Genomic DNA, 23,484 nt, shown 5'->3' on the forward strand with positions numbered 1-23,484 from the left:
GCCGCCTTAAAAGGGCAGGCGCAGCGCCGGCGTCACGTGGGGCTCGCGTCACGTGGGGGCGGGGCCTAGGGGGGCCTGCGGTCAGATGGGCGAGGGCCTGGAAGGCGGGGCCAGGCGGGCCAGGTGGGCGGGGCCTGGAGGGCAGAAGGCGGGGCCATGTGGGGCGGGTGGGCGATGGGGAACCGGGGGTGGGGCCTGGTAGGCGGGAGTCAGGGGGCGGGGGCAGGTGGGCGGTGGGTGGGGCCTCTCGCCTGCGGAGCCTGGGTCCTGCCCTGGAGTCCCCAGGAGTGCGGGGCGGCCCGGGGGTGGGGGGGGAGTCCCCGAGCCAGGAGCGCTCGCCCTCGTCGAGGTCTCTGCAGCGCTGCCAGAGGCCTGGAGATTGGAGCTGGGGCCCGGGGACACGTGGGAATTTGCCGGTGCAGAAAGGGACTCGCACGCTCCCCAGCGCGGGCAGCCCTGGGGGCGGAGCAGGGACGGCGGCGGGTGGCGGTGCCGGGGATGGGCACGGGTTGGCGGGCCTGGGTCACGGCGGTTAGCCGGGAGTCCTCGTGAGATCGCCAGCGTCCGGAGCCTGCACGACGGTGGAAGGAGGCATGTCCAGATCGTCCACCTGCCGAAAACTAGCTGTGCTGTACTCTGTATCTCGCTTCTCTCACAGCGTCAAACGTGGCCGTTCCCTGTGTGGTGAAGGCGCACCCGTAACTCAATGCTAGGGTTAACACTCCAAAGCACCCGAGCTGAGCGGTCGCCTACTTGACCCTGACATGCAGTCACGGAGCGAGGCCTTCCTTGGTCAGGGCACACCCCCGCAAAGACAGCTCTGTGTCTTCCTCTAAGGCTTTCTTTCAGGGAAGTTCCCAATGGCCCGGTGACTTCCACGACCTGGATCTGCGGGTCCCACGTCGTCCTCACGTCCAAACTGATTCCAACCAGTTCCCCGTTTACAGATCTCATCAGCCTGCATGTTCCAAACCGCAAGTTCAAATCAGCCCTGCTAACCGCCGCACCATGTGCGGGTCCCTAGGCAATGACACCACCGCCCCCTAGCTGCCCACGCGGCCCCTCCCTCTTACTTTCACGGGTGGGGGATGGGGTGGGGGTGGCGTGCAGTCCTCAAGTCCCATGGGTCCTAACTTCTGCCCTGCCATCCAAGTCCTGCTCCTGCTTTCGTGTCCATCCCACAGAGGCATTAACTTGAGCCAGCTCTACAGGGCCTCCCGCTCCAGCCACGTTGCAGCCACAACTTTTTATAACACAGATCGCAACTTGTGACTCACCTGCTTTGGAGTCCTAGGGTGACAGATGACCCCTTTTAGAGAATAATTTGCCAAAAACATTCCTTTTTGGAGAACTACTTATAAAAAAAAAATGAGTCATACCCATAGAGACCCTGTAATTCCATTTCTGGCAATCAAATGTAAGCTCGCTGCACAACAGTGCTCATCCAGGCATTTATTCACTTTATGAGGAATTTGCAGTATCAATGGCAGTTAACTCATACTGAGTGCTTGGAACATGCCAGGCACTTGCTAAACATGTACCATCTCGTTTAACTTTCTACACAAACCTGTGGGACAGGAGGCTGGGAATGATTAGTGCCTTGCCTGAGCTGTATCCCACCTCCCTGTGACAGCCACACCCATACATTTCATTACTACAGGTAATGGGCCCTTGTGATGAGTCCTGCCCCTGGATTAATGCTGTGCAGTCACCAGCCTAAAATTCTTAATAATTACTGAACAAGAGCTCCTACATTTTCATGTTGCAAATTATGTAGCAAGTGCTGTCATCACAACAAACCAGATGGTTATGCTGAGGCCCAAAGACCTCCGAGTCATAGAACTGGGACTCAGACCTGTCTTCCAACCACCCTGGGCAGGCACAGAAGTGCAATGCTCGAGTGGAATGGTTGCTTTCGAATCATACTGTGCTTCTTGGAAATGCCAGTTGGCATTTGAAACTCCTTGGTTGGAGTGTCTCAGTGGAGACCACTTCTGGCCTTTCAGGGCATGCTCGGTCTTAGTGCTCATTCAGCACCCCAATCAAGAGGGACGTGTGTTCTCAGGCCAGGGGACAGCCTGTGCTGGGGAGAAGCCCAGTGGGCCGGGGGTGTCAGAGACTCAGCTGGTGCTGCCAGCTTCTCCTGCCCCCTGTGCTTCCCACGGCCTCTCCAGACCTTCCACCCGGGGGCTCATTCATTCATGTGGCATCGCAGACGATGTGACCCCCGCACAAGAGTCGGGAGGCACACTGCACATCTGAATGTGTCCTCTGGCACCTCCCATGACCTTACTTCCCCAAGTCCACCGTGGCCCTGACAACCGTACTGCTGCTTCCTGAGCGCTGAGCACGCATGCATCAGGCATTTAGACACACTGGATGCCGAGCACTCCCCCGTGGTGGAGTTGGGGTACGTGTTTGAAAACCAACCCCGTGGGGTGAAACGTGGCCCTCAGTTTCATGCTTGCTGGCTTCTGTGGTGCAAACACTCCCCGTGGCTAACTATATTTGGGGTGCTGGGGGATGACCGGAGAGGTGGGGGTTACTAGCATGGTCCACATGCCCAGAGACACAAGGTGGGCTCATGAGAGAGGTCTGTTTCAGGCCGAAACATGGAAGGAGGAATGCAGTCAGCCAGGTTCGTGCATGAAGCTCATACTCTGGAGTTCACCCTCCCCTCGGAAGACGGGCTCAGATGTCCTTATCTCCCCCTCAGAGCCCAGGGATGTGCTGCACGTCCCATGGTACAGAGGGTGTCAGAAGAGGTAGAGGCATGCAGCATGCCCGCCCTGCTCTTCACTGAGCACTCTTCTCTCTCCCTGTGACTCTGGACAGATAGCATTGGACTGCAATGCTCCAAGTTTCCACTTCCTTCTTGGTGAGTGGGGCCTAGGACCAGGCCACAGAGATGCATGGTGTGTGGCCAAAGACAGTGGCTTTCAGCAGAGCAGGGAACTAGGCCCTGGAGCAGCCGTATCTGGCACTGCTCAGCCAGTCCGTGGGCAGAGCAAATTTCTGTGACGCCTGGAACATCAAGCAGAACAGTTCAGATGGGTATTGAAGGGAAGACTTGCTCTATTCGTGGAGGGCTCCCCGGACCCAGGCCCACCTGGCAGTCTCATGGCTGCAGCTGACCCAGGGCACTTACCCTTCAGTTGCCTGCCCTGGGACCTCAGCCCCACTGGCCCTCTGCTGCCAGAGGAGGTCACACCTACAAGGCCAGCAGAGAGAAGTGTGTGTCGTATCTGGTTGCCCCTGGGGCCCCATCCCAAGGTGCCGCTTCTTGATGAAGCAGGTTCTCACAGCATGTGCATGCCCTCAGACCCCCGTCCCTCTCGTGAACATATCCTCCTACTCTGACGATGGAGAAGGTGGTAGAAGCAGCTCGCCCTCCTGGGCAACTCACCAGCTGCTGCAACTGAACCCTAAAATAGTAGTGCCTGTGAGCCCACCAGCATCAATGGTCAACCAGGAATGAACTCAGGAGAATGATGGCAAGACAACTCCGGACTAAAGTCTGAGGTTAGTAGCATGAGATGAGGCTGTGTCTGCTCAGATATATGAGGGTGAGGCCAAGGCCGGTGGAGGCAGGAAACACCGCTGAGGTCGGTTTGCTGATTGAGGCTCAGAAGTCAGCAGTGTGTTGTTGCTACTGACAGAGCCTCACTGCCAATACTCTAAACAGCAATCACCCGACCCAGAAGTGAAGAATTGTGGCCCATCTGGCAGGCACAACGCCATGCACTAGAGCGTGGGGCCTGGCCAGGGTTGGTGACGCAGGTACAGGCAGAGACTCATCCTCCCAGGTGGTCACCTGCATGGACGCCGTGGCGAAAAAGGTGCAGTGGTCCTGGGAGCTGAGCTGCATCTCAGTGGATGGGGCCCGGGGCCAGCAGGGATTGCTGGGTCTTTCCAAGAACATCTCCACTGAATCTCTTGGTTTATTTCTTCTCTTCCGTCTGAAGAGGTTAAAATGAAATGCTGTTTTTCCAACATATTTTTCTTGAAATCTTTATAGATCTCATTATTTCCCTCACTGAGTTTTCCTGAATGACAGAGATTTTAATTGACTAGAGTTTAAACTGTTTGTATTTATTTAACAAAACTGTTTGTATTTATTTAACACTTATTAGGAGATTTTTTAGGCCTACCAAACATGATTTTCTTCATTGCCTCCTCTGATGACAAATCTCTTTTACTTACATTCCTCCTGGCACCAGGTCTTGTTCTGAGCACAAGGATAAATGCCCAGGCTCACTGGCCCTGTGCCAGTGCCTGCCCCACACCTGCCCAGGGTGGCGAGGATACTCCCAGTGGCCAGGCTCCAAAGCCTGTGGCCTGGTGCTGGACAGCCTGGAACTAGCCCCCAGGGGTCTCTGTGCACCTGTCCCCAGCCCCATGCCCCCATGTTATAGATCGGGGCCAGAGGAAGGGAGCAGCTCTGCCACAGAAGCAGCTCCCACAGCAGCTAGTCAACTGAGCAACCAGGAAACCCCTGGCCACACTCACTTCCACTATGACCACCACCCTTTATTTCCCTCACTCATCAGCCCCAAGTGTTCGACAAGAAGCAGCACCATCTCTTCTGCATTCGGTGTGTTCTCCACTCTCACAAGAAGGAAGTGAACAGTTCGGGTAATAGTGTCACCCCCTCTTTCCTTTTGGGTACCACAGACTAGTGAGAGCATGGGCACAGAAACACTGTGCGGGAGAGGCTGGCCCCTGGGCACCTGGCTGGCTCAGTCAGTAGAGCAGGTGACCCTTGATCTCAGGGTCATAAGTTCAAGCCCACATGAGACATGAAGCCTATTTAGAGAGAGAGAGAAGCTGCCCCAGATGCTGAGCCACTCTCAGCCACTGCGCTTCCTGATGCCAAATCAGCAGACACAGTTATGATCTCCAGCCTCCCTAGCTTCACAGAAACAGCTCCGCCACCGGACCCACTACCGATCTCCTGGGGGTACAGTGCCCCACGTGTCCCCTTTCCAGCCTCACTAAGGGTAGCATCACTCACTACTGTGCCAGACAGGAGCCTCAACCTTGCCCCTCACCATGAGCTTTTTGCCTTTTAGAACTCAGTGCATTTGGGGTGTCCAAGGCAGACTGTGCAGGCTTACCTCCCATCCCATCTGCTGAAGAGCCCCGTCTTGGGAAGGCTCGGCTTAGGCCGTGAGCCTCCGTGGGAATTGGGAACACTAAAGGCCTACACTCAAAGGCCAGATGGGGCCTTTACAGGCCTACAGAGTTTGGAAGGAAGCTTCCAGACCTTGGACCTGGGTTCTCAGTTCAGCCTCCTTGGGAAGTGGGGGCCTTGCCCTGTGGCTCCTACTGGGCATTCTCTCTAACCCTGAGTGCTGCCGGTCTCCCCTCACACTGAGAAGCAGCCAATAGAATGCCAGGACATAAAACACATAACGCTCCATCAGAGATGACAGTCTTTTTAGAAGCAAGAGCAAAATTGTGAAACCTAGAGAGATTTGGGTTGTGTTCCTACCTGGAACCTCCAGTAGGTCCAAGTGTGAGCCATTCACAGACCAGAACACAGGGAGCGGAGCAGAGCAGACTTTTATTAAGGATAAATTAAAACATAATTCACTCATCACCCTAAGCGATAGCTGACATTTATGTCTACTTTTTTTTCTTCCAGGAAGCTTTCAGAACAGCAAACTTTCAACATATTCTTCATGAGTGACATGATCCCTGCTGAGTGACTGGCCTTCACTCTTCCGTTTCTGATGCAACAGGTTCTCAGGGTTGCCCTTCGAGCTCTGAGGTTTGAGATCAGGTTCCCTGGGAGAAGGGCAAGAGAGGAGTTATTCTCCTTGAACCCTCACAGATGGAGGAAAATTGAGGGTCTCTAAATGGTCTTCTCTAAGTGGGTTCCAAGGCTGGTCCACTCCCAGAACAGCCATGGACGTCGTGCTGGATGAGCAAGGGCAGGGGGCAGAGAAGGAAAGGTCTGCAGAGTTTGGAAGGAAGCCTCCAGACCTTGGACCTGGGGATCACAGGAGGTTGCTTTCCTCCAGAAACTCTCAAATTATAGCACAAGTTCACTGCTGACGCTTTCCAGAGAGTTTCCTGAGGTTCACATCACTTCTTAGCAAAACTGGCAGCAGTGTGAGCCTTGGTCTGATCCCTTTGTGGGGTCCCCATGGAGGACCCTCTGTTACCAGAAGGCTATCATTAGGATTCCACGGGCCCCATTCTCTTCCTCACCATGGTGAGGATTGGCTTTTACATTTTTGTGTTTTGTTTTGTTTTGTTTTGCTATCCCTTTGGTCTTCACTTAAACAAGAAGATAAATCTTACCAGATGGGAAGAATGCCATCATCACCATAGTCCCTGGGAAGTTTATGCGTTTGGCTTTGCCACTTCAGACAGTGGTCACCTCATACCTTGCAGCCAAGCATCACAAAGCACAGTATGGTGGGGCATTTTCACATTTTAGAGACAAATCCTCAGAGAGGGAATATCTAGGCCCAGGTTGGCGTTGAGACTGCGGGTGCCACGCTGAGCCTTTCAAGCACTACAGCTTATGACCCGGGGGGCTGGTGACCTTTCTGAGTCCATTGAAAATGTCCCCCAGCCTGTACGCTGTGCTGAAGAGACGGAGCGGAGAGAATGCAGCCAGCCCTTCAGAGGCCACGCTGTGCATTATCACCTTGGAAGCCTGAACTCCTCCACGTACCCGCCAGACCCCTGGGATGGGTCCCTGCGGTGCTGCTCCTCAGGCCTGACTCTGCACACCCCCAGACTCTCTCCCCCAGGGAACTCGCCTGCATGTCATGCCTTCCAGGCCTCAGGTCAGCCCCAAGAACAGGTTTCTAAGGTCAAAGCCTTATTTTAAAATTCACTGTGCTGCCTGCAGCTCCTGTGTCACCCATGCTCAGACACGTGTTTCCAAGGCAAGTCCTAGGTTAGCAACTGGACAGCAGATCCCAAAACCCACCTGGGGGTATGATGTGTGTGCTCAGTCAGATAACTATTGACCCCGACCACAGGTATCTGGGTTTGCTGGATGGTGCTGAGATCTGGTCCTTTGTCAGGCTCTGGGAAGACCCGGGAGTTCCAAGAATGTGGCACAGGGTCAAAATATCCTGACAAGGGATCAAAATGCTGGGATGCACATGTCCAGCAGTCTTAGCAGCTCACAGCTGAGCATGATGTCAATGCCATGGATTCCACACCACCTCACTGCAAATGCCCGAGGATGGGCAGGCTTCTGTCTTTGCAAGTCAAGACTGAGTCTCTTCGGGGGCCAGAAAACAGCAAGGGGCACCTGGGGGGGGGGGCTCAGTGGGTGAGGCGTCTGCCTTCGGCTCAGGTCACGATCTCAGGGTCCTGGGATCTGGTTCCACGTCAGGCTCCCTGCTCAGTGGGGAATCTGCTTCTCCCTCTGTAGTTCCCTGCCATTCCCCCTGCTTGCACTCCCTCTCTTCTCTCTCTGTCTCTCTCTCTCTCTCTCTCTGTGTCAAATGAATAAATAAAATCTTTAAAAAGAAGGAGGGGGCAGAGACGTGCTTGGGGGACTGGTCTGCAGATCTCTCTGCCTGAGGTCTGTCCCTCGTACCCAGGGAGAGGTGGTGCTGAGAAAGAGCCTCGAGGTCACCATGGGCCCTCACCACCCCCTCCTTGTCCTCTGCCTCTGTTCTCCACTGGCCATTCTCACTGTGACACATGCTTCCTCCCCAGCAGTGCTGAGTAAAGGCTGGTCCTGTGACAAATGGAGGATATGGCTGCCATTCCCTGGGACAGCAGCCTAGTGCCAGGTGGTGCTGCCTGCTGGTGACAGAAGTACCTATCATTCTTCTTGGCCAGTCTGCTGGCCTCGTCATCCCCATCACACCAGTTTCTCTCTGTTGACAGATTTTATCAGTCACAAAACCAAACAGCTATAGAGAATCCATAAAAACTATCAGACCAGACAGCAATTTCTTGAGTTCACTGAAAAATGTCTCCTTCCGTCCCTACCCTCCCTGCTTGTCCCAGGCCCCCTCTCAACACCCCGCAGAGAGGCCCACAGACTATCTGCAACAGGCCTTCTTCCAAATGCAGGGGCTGGGCCGGGCTCCGCTTTGGGGGGCAATGATAGAGCTGGCCCCTCGGAGCCTGCCTTTCACCTCCGCTGCCCCCGCCTGCCCCCTGCCCCCCCATAATGGTGCCTGGGGCTGCTCATAGGAGCAGGTTGTCACTGCTGGCTAGCCCTCCTAATCACTTCCTAATGCTATCAAGGCTTTAGCCAAGCATTGATTCCATGATTACAGTGTGCAAGCTGTGGAAGGAAGGGAAAGAGAATTAGAAAAAGAAAGCATGCTGTGTGCCTTCTGGTAGCCCACTGAGGAGGCCACAGGGTGGAGAAGCATGGACAGGGAGGAAGACTCCACAGGCAGAGGGAGCAGCTCTGCCCACACTAGGCCCCGGAGGGCTCACAGCACATTCTGGTTGCTGGCATGGCACTTGGGGACGCTCTCTCACATGGCTGTTCCCAAACTGGGGCCCTGGGGCCGTCAGGGAGCCACAGGGAGCATTGAGGTAAATGGAGTCAGGGAAGCATCACTGAGGACTGGCAAGATGAATATGGGTGTTCCTGGGAAGTGAACGGCACAATTCACGTAAGCTAGCTTGTGACCATTTCACACCCTGGACCCCTAGGGAAACAGTCACTGTCATCGGAGCATAGACCTCTCAGTAGCACAAACACAGGCACCAGCTGCCTCCGTCCCTCTATTCATGTGAAGAAATGAAAGAAGTGCCCTCTGGGGCTTGGGCCAGCCTTGCCTCTGAGTTTGTTCTCAGGAATAATCGCAGCCTGGCCAGAGCACAGGAAAGCCAGGAATGACCAGAGGCCAAAGGGCCCACCAGCTCCCAAAGCCAGGATGGGGATGGAGGCATGGCTGCTGGGGTGGCTGTGGGGCTGCGCGAGCCTGAGACACTCACAGCAAGCATGGCCTCTGTAAACAGTTGGGGTGTCAGGAGAGCAATCCTCCTGCTGCAGGAGGATGCTTTGTCCTTGCCATGGGCCACCCCTCAGAGCCGAGACTTTAATGCCCTGCAGGTACCCCCCTGCCCCAGGGCCAGAGTCCCCAGCCAGGGTCAGGAAGGCAGCTCGCCCACCTCCCTGCCATTGACTTCTTACTCTCCGCTTACATCATCATAGGGACTCCACTAGGAAGGTGGCGGTGTTGTTTTAATCAGGTATTTGTTTACTGGGTTCCACTTACCATGTAGTGTAAGGTTTTCTGTTTAGGACAGGAAGAGCAATTGTCCCACTTCTCTAACTCTGTAGGAGTGCAGCCATGTGTTGCTGGAGCGGAAAGATGTCATCCCGGTGGCTAACAGAAAATGTTTTTTCTGCTAATGGACACTCCTTTTGATGAAGGCTTTGCATCAGCAGCAATCCCCACTTAATGGTTGCAATGACCTGAATGACTGTGTCCCCCGAAATTTCAACACTGAAATCCCAGTCCCTGAAGTGATGATACTAGGAGCTGGGACTTTTAGGTCAGAAGGGTGGAGCCCTCGTGAAGGAGATTTTTTTTTCCATGAGGGGGATTAGTGCCCTTTTGAACGAGACCCCACAGAGCCCCCTCACCCCCTTCCACCAGGTGAGGACTCCACGAAAGACAGGCATCTATTAACTAGAGAGCAGGCTCTCACCAGACACCGAAACTACTAGCCCTTTCATCTTGGCCTTCTCGCCTCCAGTCCTGTGAAAACTAAATTTCCATTGTTTACTGTGGTGCTCTGTGAGAGGAGCCCACATGGACGCAAACACTGTGCTTGTCAGGGTTTTTTCTTGTTTTGATTCAGTACATTGTTTCTATGAAAACTGTGTATACACAGTGTTACTATATGTCTCACAAGGGGATAATGTATATTTTTTAACTGAACTATCCTTCATCTAGAGTGTGATATTGGTTTCAGGTGTACAACACAGTGATTGGACAATTCTGTGCATTACTCAATGCTCACCACGAGTTACCGCACAAAGTGACCACACACATTATTGACGATATTCCCTCTGCTGTACTTTTCATCCCCGTGACATTCACGACTGGCAGTTTGTACCCCTTCCTATCCTTCACCTGTTTAATCGCCCACCCCTCCACCCCTTTCCCTCTGGCAACCACCAGTCTGTTCTCTATTTCTGAGTCTGTCTCTGTTTTGTTTTGTTGGTTGGTTCATTCTCCTAAATTCCACATATGAGCAAAATCATATTATTTGTCTTTCTCTGTCTGACTCACTGACCCTCTAGGTCTATCCGTGGTGTTGCAAATCACAGGATTTCCTTCTTTTTTTATGACTGAGCAGTAGTGGTCTGTTTTTTCACGCTGTTAGTTCTATCTACATGGCAGGCGCCAAAGGGAGTCTGTTGGCAAGATCCTCCCTCCACACTTGGCCTGGATGCCTTTAGGACATGGTCAGCTGCCTTAGAGTGCAGAGGACACTGGCTCTGGCTCCGGTTTTGTGCCCAAGATCTGCCATCTGAACCCACCAGGAGTAAAGCAGCTGTGTGTGCACCCACGTGCAAGAAGAGCACGTGGACCCTCATTGGAGAGTAGGGAATCAGTTAAGGAGAAGACAGAGGAGTCTGGGGTGACCTCTGGGGACATCTCACATTCTCAAACTGAGTAGCTGACCAAAAAGAGTGATAGGTTGAGGAAACAGGAACATAGACAAGCCACACTTGGAGGATCAAGCATGGAAGCATCTACAGAGCAACCAGAGGGACCCCTTTAAAATATCACCAGATCACAATGCTCTCTAATTAGAGCCCCCTTCTCCCTGGGATTCTATTATACCTGGAATAAAATGCAAAGTCCTTTCCTGACTTACAGGGTCCCCTGGGACCCAGCTTCCCTCCTCTCCCTCTCCCTGTTCTCCATCATCAGCCCATCATTAGACTGGCTCCCCCGCACCTCAGAGCCCCGACACATCTTGTTCCCTCCGCCCAAAGCACTTCTTCCTGGATCTTCCACAGCCATGCTCCCCACCCCATAGCCAGTCTCTGCTCCAGGTTTACCTGTCCAGAGAGACCTCTTCTGGCCTGTTAGGTGGAAACAAGCTCCCACATCCTGGAGCAGAAAGCAAAACCCTGGTGCCCCCACCCTCCCACACCAGGGACCCCACTAAGAGCCTTCTCTACATGGAGCCTGGGTCTCCCTGCTTTTCCCTCACCATCGTGGATGCACCTGCTTACCACACCCAGCTCATCTATTTCCAGAACCAAGAGACCTGTCTCTTCGGCCTGCACAGCCTGATTCAGGCAATGTGGGTTCTCCCCAAGTTGGCTAATATGTTGACCTCCCAGGGGTCCAGGGTCCCTAGGCTGGGGCCTGGCAGCCAGGGGAACTAAGCAACTGGTAACTAGGCAGTGATTAAATAGAGACCAGTTCCAGAGAAAGAAGAAAAAAAACAAAGATGCACTGGAGCCAAAAAAGAAGAAGACTGAACAGTAAGGCCGAGGGCTGAACGTCCCTGGATTTGGAGCCGCGGGAGCGGCTGGGAAGGAGCAGAAAGTCACCTGAAGGGGTCCTGAGGGAAAAACTAGAACAGAGGACGAGTTAGCGAAGAATAAACAAATGAAAGATGGGGGGAGCTGGGAGGCCTGCAATTCCTGGAGAAGGGGGAGACCCGGCTCCTGCAGGAGGGCAGACCCAGGGCGGACTGCGGGCGGGAGGGGCTGCAGGCGGCAGGGCCTGAAGGGTGCAGGGTTCCCGGCCCCCACTGTCCGTCAGTCGAACGTCAAGGGCGCACAGAGCCCGTGACCCACGCGCCCAGATGGCGGTGACAGGCCCGCGTCTGCACAGCTGGACGCCGACACCCCGACCTCGGCAGGTCCTGCCCGGAGGCGCCCCGAGGCTCCGCTTCGCTGATTGATCTCGCAAGAAACGGGGGCGCGCTGGCCTGCAGGGTCCTGGGCGGTCCTGCGTGGGGGCCCCCGGGGCGCACCGGGCAGCCTGGGGCCAGGGCGCGGGCCTGCGGGGAGGGGCGGGGGGGAGGCTCAGAGGCCCAGGAAGCCGTGGCCCGCACGCGGCGCTCGTTCCCGCCGGTGCCCCCGGTGCGCGCGCGCCTCGTTCACGGAGCGAGGGCCTGGGGTGCTGAGCCGCGTTCCCAGGCCGCGGCGCCGACTGCGACAGCACTAGGCAAACGCGCGGCGGGCCGCGCCCGCGCTCCTCGGCTCAGCCTACCCGGAGCGCCGGGCCCCGCCCACTCCCCTAGGGCCGTTCCACCCTGCTTCCGCTTCCGGTCGCGGGGGTAGGCGGGGCCCGGAAGCGGCGGCGGTGGCGGTAGCGAGGGGAGCGCGGGGCCGGCGATGGCTGCGAACCTGAGCCGGAACGGGCCGGCGCTGCAGGAGGCCTACGTGAGGGTGGTCACCGAGAAGTCCCCGACTGACTGGTGGGCCCCGGGGGGGTTGGGGGGGCCCGGGGGCCGCAGGTGAGCCGCCGCACCGCGGTCCCGCCGTCCGCTGGGTGGGGGTGGGGGTGGGGGCCCCCGCCGCGCCCCGGCCCCGGCCCCGGCCCCGGCCCCGGCCCCGGCCCCGGCCCCGCCGCGCCCCGGCCGCGCTCCCCGCCGGAGGCCCCGCCCAGGACACCCCCGCACCGAGGGGCTCTGCGCAGCCCTCCGCGAGGGATGGAAGCCGCGCCGGGCCGCCCGGGAGCTCGGGTGTGCGTGGGGCTCCGGGTTTCCGGGCCTGGGGGCTTCAGTCTCCCTCCTTCCAGAACAGCCCTTCCGGCGTGAGCCCTGCGCGGCCGCCCCGTCCCCCGTATACCCCGGCGCCCTCCCGGGCGGTCGGTGTGCGGTGGCCCTGGGCGGCTGTGGGTCCTGCAGGCCCCGCTGGCTGCGCGGGGCCCTCCGCTGCGTTCCCGGTGGCCTTCAGTTTCGCTGACCAGTTGTGAGCATTTCCTAAGAAAGACGCTGAGTGTGATGACCAAGGGTGACCGGCTGTGAAGGAGCGTCTTCCCGGGGCAGGGGCAGGGGCAGGGGCAGGTCCCTCTCAGGGTGGCAGAGCCGCGGAGCCCTGCAGCCAGCACCGAGGCCTGGGGACACGCGCTCGCCGCAGCACCGGCTAGCTGGGTCTACGGACACAGGGGACCCCGGGGGGGCCTTCTGCGCGGTGTTGCCGGGGAGCCAGCAGCTCGTGGGGAACACGTTGGGAAGGGCTTCAGTGCCGCCTCCTTCCCACGATGCTGTAGGGAGTTCGCGCACACATCAGGCTCTCATTTTTCTATGAGTTTCCAAGTGTCACCACCCTCACCCCCGTCCTGCCTCTCCCATTCTCAGAGAACCCTGCTGTTCCTCCAAACCACCATACCGCCGCGCTGGGTGCCCCATTTCACATCCACGTGAGGCCACCTGACTTTGGAACCTGGGAGTGTTGTTTGTCCCTCTCCAGTCCCGCTCGCTTAGGGTGTTGCTGTTTCACGTCCCCTTTCTTGTCCAGCATAGCCATTGCTAACTTACCTGACGGAGTCCTAGGCCTCCTACTGCCTTCCTTCGGGAGTCTTCACTCTTAGGGACCATCACTGGTTTGGGGAGGAGGTCCCACAGCCCAGTGGGCAGTCCAGGCCTCCCACGTTTCTAGCTATTCCTTGGGCTGCGTCTCACAGCTGTCTGCTGCCACCCTACCTTCCCTTTGTCCCCTCGCCCAGTCAGAGCCCCCCACCTCCATCTGACCAGCCAGCCTCCTGCAGCACTGCAGGTCATACACGCAGTGGCACAGACCCTGGCTTCCCTCATCATTATCACAGCCTTAAACATCCCAACAGAGAATGTGTGGCCTGTCCCCACTTATCCACTGAACAAGTATATAGACAGGTTACTGCTTGAATTTCAGTGGCTTCCTCTTTCACGTGGAATAAAGCTCAGACCTCTTGCCTGGGCTCCTAGGTGCTGTGTGGCCAGCTCCTGACCCCTCTGGCCACCCCTCCCACTTACCACACTGGGGCCACACCTGTTTGCCACCACCGTGGCCTTCTTTCTCTTCCTCAAACTTGTGAGCTGCTTCCTCCTCAGAGCCCTCTCACTCTTGCTGCTTCCCCATTCTAGAGCACCCTTCCACATCACCCTGGGGGTCTCCCCACACTGCCTTCTTGGAGAGGCCTTACTTGACTCCTGGCGCCCTGTGCGACTTTCCCTAGATACATGCCAGACGCTGCTCTCCTCGCCACAGAGGCTGGGCCCTCTCTGTCCCCAGCGCAAGGCTGCTGTGTGCCCTCAGGGCTCGCATGGACAGTGACCTAGAGGGGTACAGAACATGGGGCAGAGGATACCAGCAAGACAAGGTGGGCTCTGGCTTGGTGGGTGCAGAGCAGGTTATGCCGGTTGGGGGCCTGAAGCTAGGGAGGGTGGGGAACAAGCGCATATCAGCTCTGCATCACAGGTCTTTGCTTTGGTTCCCGAGGTTGTTCTAGACTGAGGCATGTGAGTTTACCTCCTGCACCTACTTTGCTGCCTGACAGGGTGTTAGTCTGGATGGGTTTCTTTTTTGTCTCCTGTTAGAAAGTAAGCTTCATGGTCCCGGCCTGTTGGGGTTTATTGGAAGCCTCATGCCAGGGACCAGCAAGCGGTAGGTTCTCAGTACGTGTTTTTGGAAGGGTTGCTTGCGTTACCAGGTGCTTGGTGCACCATGCTCCGTGTGCTGTGCCCAGGTGAGCACACCACTTGTCCACGGTGATTTGAAAGATGGACGGAAGTCTGTTGAATGTGGGAATGAACCTCTGAGCCAGTAGCATTCCAGAAAGTGGGTTAGGCTGGAGCCCAGAGTGGAGGGGAGTGAAGATAGAGGGCAGGCAGCAGGCATGGGCCCCTTGGAAGTAGGAAGTATCTCTGCTCCCTGCAGCTTGTCCAGCGTCCCCATCTTCTGCAGCCAGGGCTGGGTGGCTTCGAGATATACAGGCTTCTTTCCTCCAGCAGGAAGGCTGGCCAGGACTCCGGCCCCCAGAGTCTGGACGTCCAGCACCTCCCATATTTTTTCCCTGTTGGCGTGTTCCTTCTAGTGTGTGTCTCCTCCTCGGAGGCCTGTCCCCCTGCCAGGCAGACCGGCTAGGCCTGGGGCTCCTTTCTTCCCACTTTCTGACACTCGGAGCTCTGCCTGGTGGCCTTAGCAAGGCCTTGGGGATGCTGAGTGGAGGCTGATTTCATTCCTATCAGATTCTTTTTTTTTAAGGTTTTATTTTTAAGTGATATCTACACCCAACATGGGGCATAAAGCCACAACCCGAGATCAAGCGTCGCACGCTCCACCAACAGAGCCAACCAGGCGTCCCGGTTCCTATCACGCTCTTTACCCCGTGGCCCCTGTCTGGCCGGCCTGGGCAGGCCTGTGCTCAGAGCATGGGGGGATGACCCGCTAGTCCAGGTTCTGCCTCTGACCTGCTCTCTGCTGGGTCAGCACCCCACCCCCTCCACCCTCCGTCTGCCAGCGCCACCTGGAGCTGAACTGCGGCTATTGATGGTTGGGTCCTGTGTGGACTGTGGATAAGCCACCTCTTCCAGAAAGTTTTCCATGGGTCACCTCTGTGCTGGTCAAGCAACTTTCCATGCCCTAGACGTAATAAAATTTGCTGTATTTCCTGAACACCTCGGGCCCGGTTCATAGGCATGAATCTTTCCCAAAGTTCTTAGGTGCAGCCCAGGGTCACCTGTGAAGACTTAAGGCTCCTCCAGAAAGAGTTTTCCCAACCCTGGAGTCTGCCCCATGAGGAGACTGACTTCGTGCTGAGTCATGGCCCATATGGCTTCTGGGTTTTCCAGGAGAGTCCCAAGCCCAGAGAGACCTGCTGCACCAACTCCTCAGGCTTTCGGGAGGCAGAGCACACAGGCACCAGGCTGTGGTGTTGGGTGTGTGTTGGGCTGCCTTCCCAGATGTCCAGTGTGCGCACTCCCATTTCCTGCCTCACCTGCTGGGGTGCTTTGGTTCCGGAAGGCATGGGAATTCTCTGTCTTCTCCAGTTCTCGTACCTGGGAGGCCCGTGGGGTCTGGTGGGGCCCATGTGGCTGTCACGCTCAGCTCCTGGCAGGTGTGGCAAAGGCCACAGAGCTTGTTTGTTTTGTTTCAGGGCTCTCTTTACCTATGAGGGTAACAGCAATGACATCCGTGTGGCTGGCACAGGGGGTGAGTATGTCCCAGTGAAGGCGGCGGGGGGCGGGTTGTACGCATTGGTGCTCCCTGGCAGCCTTGGCCATCACAGCTAATGCAAGGAGACTGCAGGCACAGAGGTGTCCCAGCACGTGGCGAGGCTGCTAGGACCGCTCCCCACCACAGTGTCGGTGTTGGAGCTACATGCAGCTCTGTTACTCAGCGAGTGCTCACCAGTACCTCCTCCACTGGCTGCTCAGTGGTTCTGACTGGGCTAGAAAACCTGCCTCTCACTCCCTGCTGGTCATCTGCTTAGAAGGAGGTCTCAGGCCCCTGTGTTTCTTGCCAGCACCCCAGGGGTACTCACAGGGCTCTGCTGTGAGAGCCCAGGGTAGGGGCTCAGCACTGCCCCAAGCCCGTAGGGGCCCTCCAGCTACATTACTCGATCCAGCTCCTTATAGCCTGGGTGGGTTTGGGGGTGCTGATAAGAACAGCTGAAGAGGGCCCACTCCTGTGCGCCCATCACTCCCTTATCTTTACGTGGAGGGTCTGAGAGCTGAGCCCGAGCACAACTGCAGACTGGTCCCATCTGCTCAGGGCCCTTTGTGGGGTCCAGGCAGCAGGAAGATGGTTGCAGAGACCCTCTGTTTGGAAGCTTCATGCCCACTTTGTTGCATGACTGTCAACATTTGTTGCATTTTTGTTTCTGAAGCTGTCTGGGTTTTATACTAATGGTTTTTAGGTTGGCATGTGGAACATCTCACCTGAGGTGCTTGTTACAGACACAGATCCTGTGCAGCAACTTAGTGGGGGCAGGATGAGGAGTCTGATTCTGCAGGCAGCACTGAGCCCTGGTTCCGAGGCAGATTGGATTTCCTCTCCTGGGGGGCACTGTGCCAGGGCAGGCAGCAGGTGTGGGACCCTCTGACCCTCCCTGTGCCCACTGCAGAGGGGGGCCTGGAGGAGATGGTGGAGGAGCTCAACAGCGGGAAGGTGATGTACGCCTTCTGCAGGGTGAAGGACCCCAACTCTGGCCTGCCCAAGTTTGTCCTCATCAACTGGGTATGTGGAACCCGGGGGCCTCTGAGTTCTCATCCAGGCGTGACCCCGAAAAGCTCCCTTTCCTGCTTTCCTCCTTTGCCTTCCGTGGTGGGAGCGGAGGAGGACCTGTCTTTGGGGCAGCTCAGAGGTGGTGGATGAAGTCCTTGTGCCCCAGACGACAGCGGGAGCACTGCTAGCCCAGAACCACTCCCACAACCAGCAGTACAGTCCAGGACACCCACACATTTGTCCCCTTCAGGGGGTCGTCCTGAGGGAGCGAAGGGCCTGGGGAGACCAGGAGGTTCTGAGGCAACCCCCCACCCCCACCAGTGGAAGCTGGCAGTCATCCTGCACTCAAGAACCTCCTTGACTTGAAGGATGTGGGGCTTACCGTATGGTCTGCTGTAGGGTCACAGTTGTCCCTCTGCTGGGTCCCTAGGGAGGCAGGGCGGTGGGAAGTTGGCAGGTCACGCCGGGTGTGTCATGTTGCAGACAGGTGAAGGTGTGAACGATGTGCGGAAGGGAGCGTGCGCCAACCACGTCAGCACCATGGCCAGCTTTCTGAAGGTGAGGGCTGCACCCTGAAGGCCTCACACAGGTCTCCAGGCTCCTGCGATCTTGGGCGGGCGTGAGCGCGAATCACAGCCAGAACCGGAAGTGGGTCCCACTCCCCGATGCTCTCTTTGGACTTGAGGACATGAGCAGAGGCTGCTGCGCTCCTGCTTGGCCAGCACCCAGAGGGCCATGCTGCGGCCAGAGCGACCAGCAAGCTGGTGTTAGCAGCGGGGAGGAACAGGCGATTGTCCTTTTCAAGCACAGGGAAGGCCAATCTGGAGCGAGGTCTTGGGTTCCGTTGGTTTTGTGAGGGTTTATTCAGCCGTGTTGTCAGGATTTGGAGGAGCAGGAAGGGTGCAGGTGCCCAGCCCCCTCAGCGGGCACATTTCCCTGTACCCTGTTTGTAGCCAACCTACGTGTGTATTTACATCAGTCCTCGCAGCGGAACCTCGTTTAGTTCCAGAAGCCTTTGTTGTTTGCTTGTCAGATAACCTGCATTTCTTTGGTTACTGGCAGAAAGATCTAGGACTTTGATTTCTAGTCTGCTGACGCTTTTTCAGACATGCCTCAGTTTCTCCATCTGGGAGCTGAAAGAGGATCCCAAGCTGTTGGATGTTTACCAGCAGGGAGTGAGGTCATGGGTCTGACTTCTCAATAAGAAATTGGTGCCTGAAAAAAAAAAAAGAAAAGAAAAGAAATTGGTGCCTGGGGCGCCCAGCTGGCTCCGTGTGAGGAGTGAGCGACTCTCGATCTCAGGGTCCTGAGTTCAAGTCCCAGGTTGAGTGTAGAGATTACTTGAATAAATAAGACAAAAAAAAAAAAAAAAAGGAAGAAGAAATAAGTGGTTTGCTCTTTGCAGAAATTGCATTTCCAGATCCTTTTTTAAGTTGGCTTTTCGTTAATTTGTTGATTTCGTTAATCAGGACTATTTCCTGCCTGGGCCTCCAGCAGCGAACACACAGCCCTGGGGAATCAGCTTGGGAAGGGGCAAGGTGCTGGGGTGAGAACAGGCTCTCTGCCTCAAGGTAGTTTGTCGGTCTTGTGGAGAGCGTGCCTAGGGCCCCAGCAGGGTCTCCTGACCTCGAACCCCAGACAGCAGTTGTCTGCGCTCTGCAGACTTGGGGCTGCGTCCTGTCCTCTCCTGGAGCTGCAACACCTAGGTGCTGTCCTGCTGCAGGGGGCGCATGTAACCATCAACGCGAGGGCTGAGGAGGACGTGGAGCCTGAGTGCATCATGCAGAAAGTGGCCAGGGCCTCAGGAGCCAACTATGCCTTCCACAAGGAGAGTGGCCGTTTCCAGGACATAGGCCCTCAGGCCCCAGTGGTGAGTGCTGCCCAGGGCCAAGCGTGTCTTATCCCTCAAGGGCTTCCGGTCCTGGAGGCAGATCTAGGTGCAGATGGTGAGCCTAGGCCAGAGAGAAGCCGGAGCTGCCTCCTAGTAGGCAGGTGCTAGTGGGCGTGAGGAGCAGCCCTCTACCCTGCCTGCTGGTTCCACTGGCTATTCTGGAGCCTCTTACACCTGTTTTGTGTGGTCAGAGGCTCTGCAGGACAGTCCAGCCTGTCCTGAACGGCCCTGGATGGTGGGCACCATGGGGGAGCTTTAAGTGCTGGATGGTCAGGCCCCTTCCAGCTGTGGGTAGACACCAGACATCCTGGTTATGGGGAGCCCAGTTCCCCGAAGCAGCGCTGCAGTCTGTGGAGTCTCCCTGGACACTGGCACGGTGACCAGCTGTCTGAGGCTAGTGGACCAGCTCCTAGAAGCGGCCAGCCTCAGAACCTCCTTGGCTTCTATCCATTGGGGCCTAGTGCAGCCAAAAACCCCCTTGGCATTGCCCAGTGGTTCCTGGGGCCTTCAGGCCATCTTGGTGAAGAGGCCCCGGGCCAGGTGTCACTGCCACTGCTAGGCACGGTCCCCACAACTATTGTTCACGTTCTGTGCTCCCGCAGACGGTCCTGTAGCGGATCCTCTGTCGTCCACAGGGCTCTGTGTACCAGAAGACCAACGCCATCTCTGAGATCAAAAGGGTCGGCAAAGACAGCTTCTGGGCCAAAGCAGAGGTGAGTGCTGTGCGGGTGCGTCGAGCACAGCCAGCCCTCAAGGAGATCGTGCGTGCCAGGTGTCAGGGTGTCTTCCTTGCCGTCCCTGTGTTTCTCATGATAAAGAACACGTGTCCTCATTAGTGGCTGCGCTTGAGCACGCTTCTGCACAGGCCACACTTGCATGGGGTGGGGGGGCAGGAAGGGAGGCTCGCCTGCTTGCTGTGCAAGTGCTGAGTGGGGCAGGCGGGGTCGGCTCTCCCTGCAGAAGGAGGAGGAGAATCGCAGGCTGGAAGAGAAGCGGCGGGCAGAGGAGGAGCGGCAGCGACTGGAGCAGGAGCGCCGGGAACGGGAGCTGCGGGAGGCAGCCCTCCGGGAGCAGCGCTATCAAGAGGCACAGGCCAGTGAGGGACCCCAGAGGTGAGGCCCCAGAGGGAGGGCAGAGGGAGGGTCTCACATGGGCTGCAGCTGGGCTGCAGCACCTCCCTCTGCTCCCCCAGCAGGAGTGAGCAGCAGGAAGTGGCTTCAAGGAACATAGAGCAGGTGAGATGTGGGTGCTCCCACCCTGAGGGGTCCCTGATATGCCGGGGCCCCAGCCCAGCAGGCCTAGGGAGGGGGCCGCTGAGAAGGTCCTGCAGCCAGCTGGGACCTGTGGGTACACAGGAGGTGGCAGTGGAGAGTGAAGGGCAGAAGCGGCCAGTGTGGACGAGGCCCGTGAGCCCCTCCCACATATCCGGGACCCCTCACCGCTGGGTCCACATGCACTCCCCACAGGAGCCGGTCAGTCAGCCAGCACACCCGCGGGAGATCTTTAAGCAGAAGGAGAGGGCCATGTCCACCACTTCTATCTCCAGCCCCCAGCCAGGTGAGTCTTCCCTCTGCACCTCACCGTGAGGTGGGGGCAGGCCGAGCGAGAGCCTAGGATCCCAGTGTGGGGCCCCCAGAGGTAGTGACACGTCAGACAGGCAAGTGAGCAAGGAGAGCTTGCACTCCTTAGAGTGGCTTCTGGAGGGGAGCCTGGGCCTCAGGTGTCCCTTTCCTGCCCATAGCCTCATCCTGCAGAGACCTGGAAAGCAAGGGCCATGTGTGGCTTCAGAGGGGAGACCCTCCAGCCCGGCCCTATTAACCCGTGGTGCAGCACGCACAACGCAGGACCACACTGCTGCCCTCTCCCACGCTGTGCCCTGGGTGTCTGAGGTGTGCACGCCGCTGGCGCTTCAGCTGCTGTGTGCCCCCCCATCCTCCTGTGCGACAGCCATTGTCCCAGTGCAGGATGCAGATCTTCTCCTCCTCCAGTGCAGGTGCATTTACCTTTGGTTTGCAGGGAAGCTGCGGAGCCCCTTCCTGCAGAAACAGCTCACCCAGCCAGAGACCCATCGCAGCCCGGAGCCCACCCAGGCCTCCTCCAGGCCCAGGGCAGGCAAGGCATTTGGCCGCCCCTGGGGGGCTGGGGATGGGAAGTGGGAGGGAGGAAGGGTGTGCGATCCCCTTCCCGGGCTCAGAGTGGGCTGCATCCTCCTGTGCAGATATCCATGAGGAGCCCGTGTCCAGCGGTCCGCCATGTGTGGTGCAGGCGGAAGAGGAGGCTGTGTACGAGGAGCCCCCGGAGCAGGAGACTCTCTATGAGGAGCCCCCAGTGGTGAGTTCCCCACAGCAGGGCCTGGCTGTGAAGGGGTCACGTACCCAGAAATGCTCTCTCAGCCACGCTAGTCACGGGATGCCTGACTTTTCAGTAGCTCCCTACATGCGGATTATCTCGTGTAACTTGGGGCAGTCCCTTGCAGTAACTTGTCTGCCTCACCTCTGCTGTGGGAGGTCATGGGGGGTGGGCAGCAGCAGCCAGTGAGCCTGTAACTAGGACCCCAGATTTCCCTTCTCTCCTTCGGGGGGCAGGTGCTGCAGCAGGATGCCGGTTCTGAGCATGTGGACTCCTACCCGGGGCTGCGCGGGAAGGGGCTGTGTGCCCGGGCCCTGTACGACTACCAGGCAGGTAACGTGCTGCGGTCCCGCCGCTACACTGTCAAGGGACAGGCTTCGGAGGCTCCTTCAGGGTGATAGAAAGGGGAGGGGAGGATGGGGTGGACGGCCCGCACAGCCCAGGCCTCCCCCCGGTGCTCTGGGCAGCCACCCAGCATGTGTTGGCGTGAATCCCAGGTGCCAGCATTGTGCTAGAGCCTGCAAGTGCAAGTGACCAGAGAGGTGGGTGACCTGGACACGGGGCCCCCAGTGGTCCTGGGTGGAGCCTCAGGAAACAGGCTGCTTGTGTGGAAGTGGGGGGCCCCAGGGGTAGTGGCCGGCACCCGACCACCAGCCCCAGTGCAGACTCCCCTTCCCACAGCCGACGACACTGAGATCTCCTTTGACCCCGAGAACCTCATCACAGGCATCGAGGTGATCGATGAGGGCTGGTGGCGTGGCTACGGGCCAGATGGCCACTTTGGCATGTTTCCTGCCAACTACGTGGAGCTCATTGAGTGAGGACCCTCCACTGCTGGCTGCAGCAAGGCCGTCCTTCCTTTCCCCACCCAGATGTGCTTTCCTTACTTCTGGGAGAGGTGGCGTGCCCGGCACAAGAGCCACACCGTGCTCCTCCAGGAATGGGACCCCCCCCCCCCCCCCGCCGCCAAACAAGACAAGCCCTTGGGCTCCCTCAGACTTGGGTGCTCAGCCTCTTGTCACCCTAGATGCAGCAATATCCTGTGATTCCCACACTTGGTCTCGCAGCTCCCAGGCTCTCCCAGCCTGGCCTTTGACCCCACAGAGGACATGGAGCCACACCCTGCCCATGGCCAGCCCTTCCGTGGCCTCTGCCTGAGGGGGACAGCACTGCCACGCCGGGCGGTCTGCGCAGGGGTATTTGCCTTTTCCTTTTCCTGGCTCTAAAGGGTGCTGACTACAGCTGTTAGCGAGGCTCAGCGTCAGTGAACTGAGAGTTTAGGACCAAAGTCTCAGTGGGTCGTGACAGTTTGGGCAGCAGTAGGTGATCTTTCCGGACCCTGCCCTGTGCTCCCAGTTCTGTCCCCCTGCCTGCGTGGCAGACAGTGAGCAGTGCGGACAGGATAAATAACTAAGCCCCGATCTGTGCATAGGATCAGCAAACGTGTCCTTCCATGTGGCACGCCCTCTTCTACTGGCCCTGGTGTGTGCGCTCCCCTGACTCTGGCTCAGAAACCAGAGCAGCCTGTGCCTGCTGTCTCACCCTGTCTGTCCTGGCCCATTCATGTCTGCTTTTGGAGTGAGCACTGCCCTCTTGTGACCCGAATACCCCCGTGTAGAAACCAATCCCTTCCCGGGTGTCTGGGGTGTGTGTGTGTGCACGCTGCGCCCTCGGACCTGGGGCCCACCGTGGTCTCCTGGGAGAGGCATAAAAGTAAAGATGTGACTGAAGTCCGCCTCTTGCATTTCAGTCTCCTGAATGCCATGGGGACCCTCTGCCCACACAGGGCAGCACTTGTATGCATCGAGTGAGGTGCCTGGCACCCCATGAATGTCAGCAGGGCCATTCCTTGTGTGCCCTGGCAGGTGCCAAGTGGAAGCACCTGGGCTGAAGGCCACTCTAAGATGACCACTGGGCCTGGATGCTGGCAGTTGGCCCATCTTGTTTCCTCCCCACCACCCCCAAGCTGTGGGGGTTTCAGGTCCCATGTTGCAGGCTTTGAGGCTGCTGTGGGCTTGTTCTCAGGAGGTGGTGCTTGGTACCCCTGCACCCTGCCCCTCACCCTGGGGCTGCAGGGACAGCAGAGGACACCCCATCTGGGGGTAACTGGCCA

The 23,484-nt window shown here is 57.6% G+C and overlaps 1 protein-coding gene and 2 long non-coding RNA genes across 8 annotated transcripts; 2 read left to right on the forward strand and 1 right to left on the reverse strand.

Annotated features, from left to right (window-relative positions):
• Nucleotides 1-5: 5 nt before the first annotated feature.
• LOC144284818 (uncharacterized) lies at nucleotides 6-7,179 on the forward strand. The gene is made up of 5 exons (XR_013353235.1): nucleotides 6-123; nucleotides 850-1,010; nucleotides 1,185-3,522; nucleotides 4,551-4,635; nucleotides 5,648-7,179. It is a non-coding gene; the product is annotated as an uncharacterized LOC144284818 (long non-coding RNA).
• Nucleotides 5,549-20,228, reverse strand: LOC144284817 (uncharacterized). The gene is made up of 2 exons (XR_013353234.1): nucleotides 17,514-20,228; nucleotides 5,549-5,790 (listed from the first exon to the last, which is right to left on the reverse strand). It is a non-coding gene; the product is annotated as an uncharacterized LOC144284817 (long non-coding RNA).
• Nucleotides 12,240-23,101, forward strand: DBNL (drebrin like). Of its 6 annotated transcripts, none has more exons than XM_077849887.1 (13): nucleotides 12,242-12,399; nucleotides 16,062-16,117; nucleotides 17,031-17,143; nucleotides 17,615-17,689; nucleotides 18,855-19,001; nucleotides 19,658-19,735; nucleotides 19,983-20,134; nucleotides 20,215-20,257; nucleotides 20,489-20,579; nucleotides 21,039-21,134; nucleotides 21,241-21,353; nucleotides 21,608-21,704; nucleotides 22,053-23,101. In XM_077849887.1, exons 1-13 carry the CDS (start codon nucleotides 12,317-12,319, stop codon nucleotides 22,190-22,192), a joined length of 1,284 nt encoding a protein of 427 aa, XP_077706013.1. In that variant the 5' UTR covers nucleotides 12,242-12,316; the 3' UTR covers nucleotides 22,193-23,101. The 6 variants fall into 6 exon arrangements, with proteins under 6 accessions (XP_077706018.1, XP_077706013.1, XP_077706014.1 ...); XM_077849888.1 differs by having other exon boundaries at nucleotides 20,218-20,257; XM_077849890.1 differs by having other exon boundaries at nucleotides 12,285-12,364.
• The last annotated feature ends 383 nt before the right edge of the window (nucleotides 23,102-23,484 follow it).

Source organism: Canis aureus, chromosome 15 (assembly GCF_053574225.1).
Source record: "Canis aureus isolate CA01 chromosome 15, VMU_Caureus_v.1.0, whole genome shotgun sequence".
In the NCBI taxonomy this organism is placed as follows: domain Eukaryota; kingdom Metazoa; phylum Chordata; class Mammalia; order Carnivora; family Canidae; genus Canis; species Canis aureus.

What these genes read in the sequence shown, in the direction of transcription:
- DBNL (XM_077849887.1), top strand. Translation starts at nt 12,317, where the DNA reads ATGGCTGCGAACCTGAGCCGGAACGGGCCGGCGCTGCAGGAGGCCTAC. An exon ending in AGTTTGTCCTCATCAACTGG is followed by an intron (nt 17,144 to 17,614) that starts GTATGTGGAACC and finishes GTCATGTTGCAG; the next exon opens with ACAGGTGAAGGTGTGAACGA. An exon ending in TCTATGAGGAGCCCCCAGTG is followed by an intron (nt 21,354 to 21,607) that starts GTGAGTTCCCCA and finishes TTCGGGGGGCAG; the next exon opens with GTGCTGCAGCAGGATGCCGG.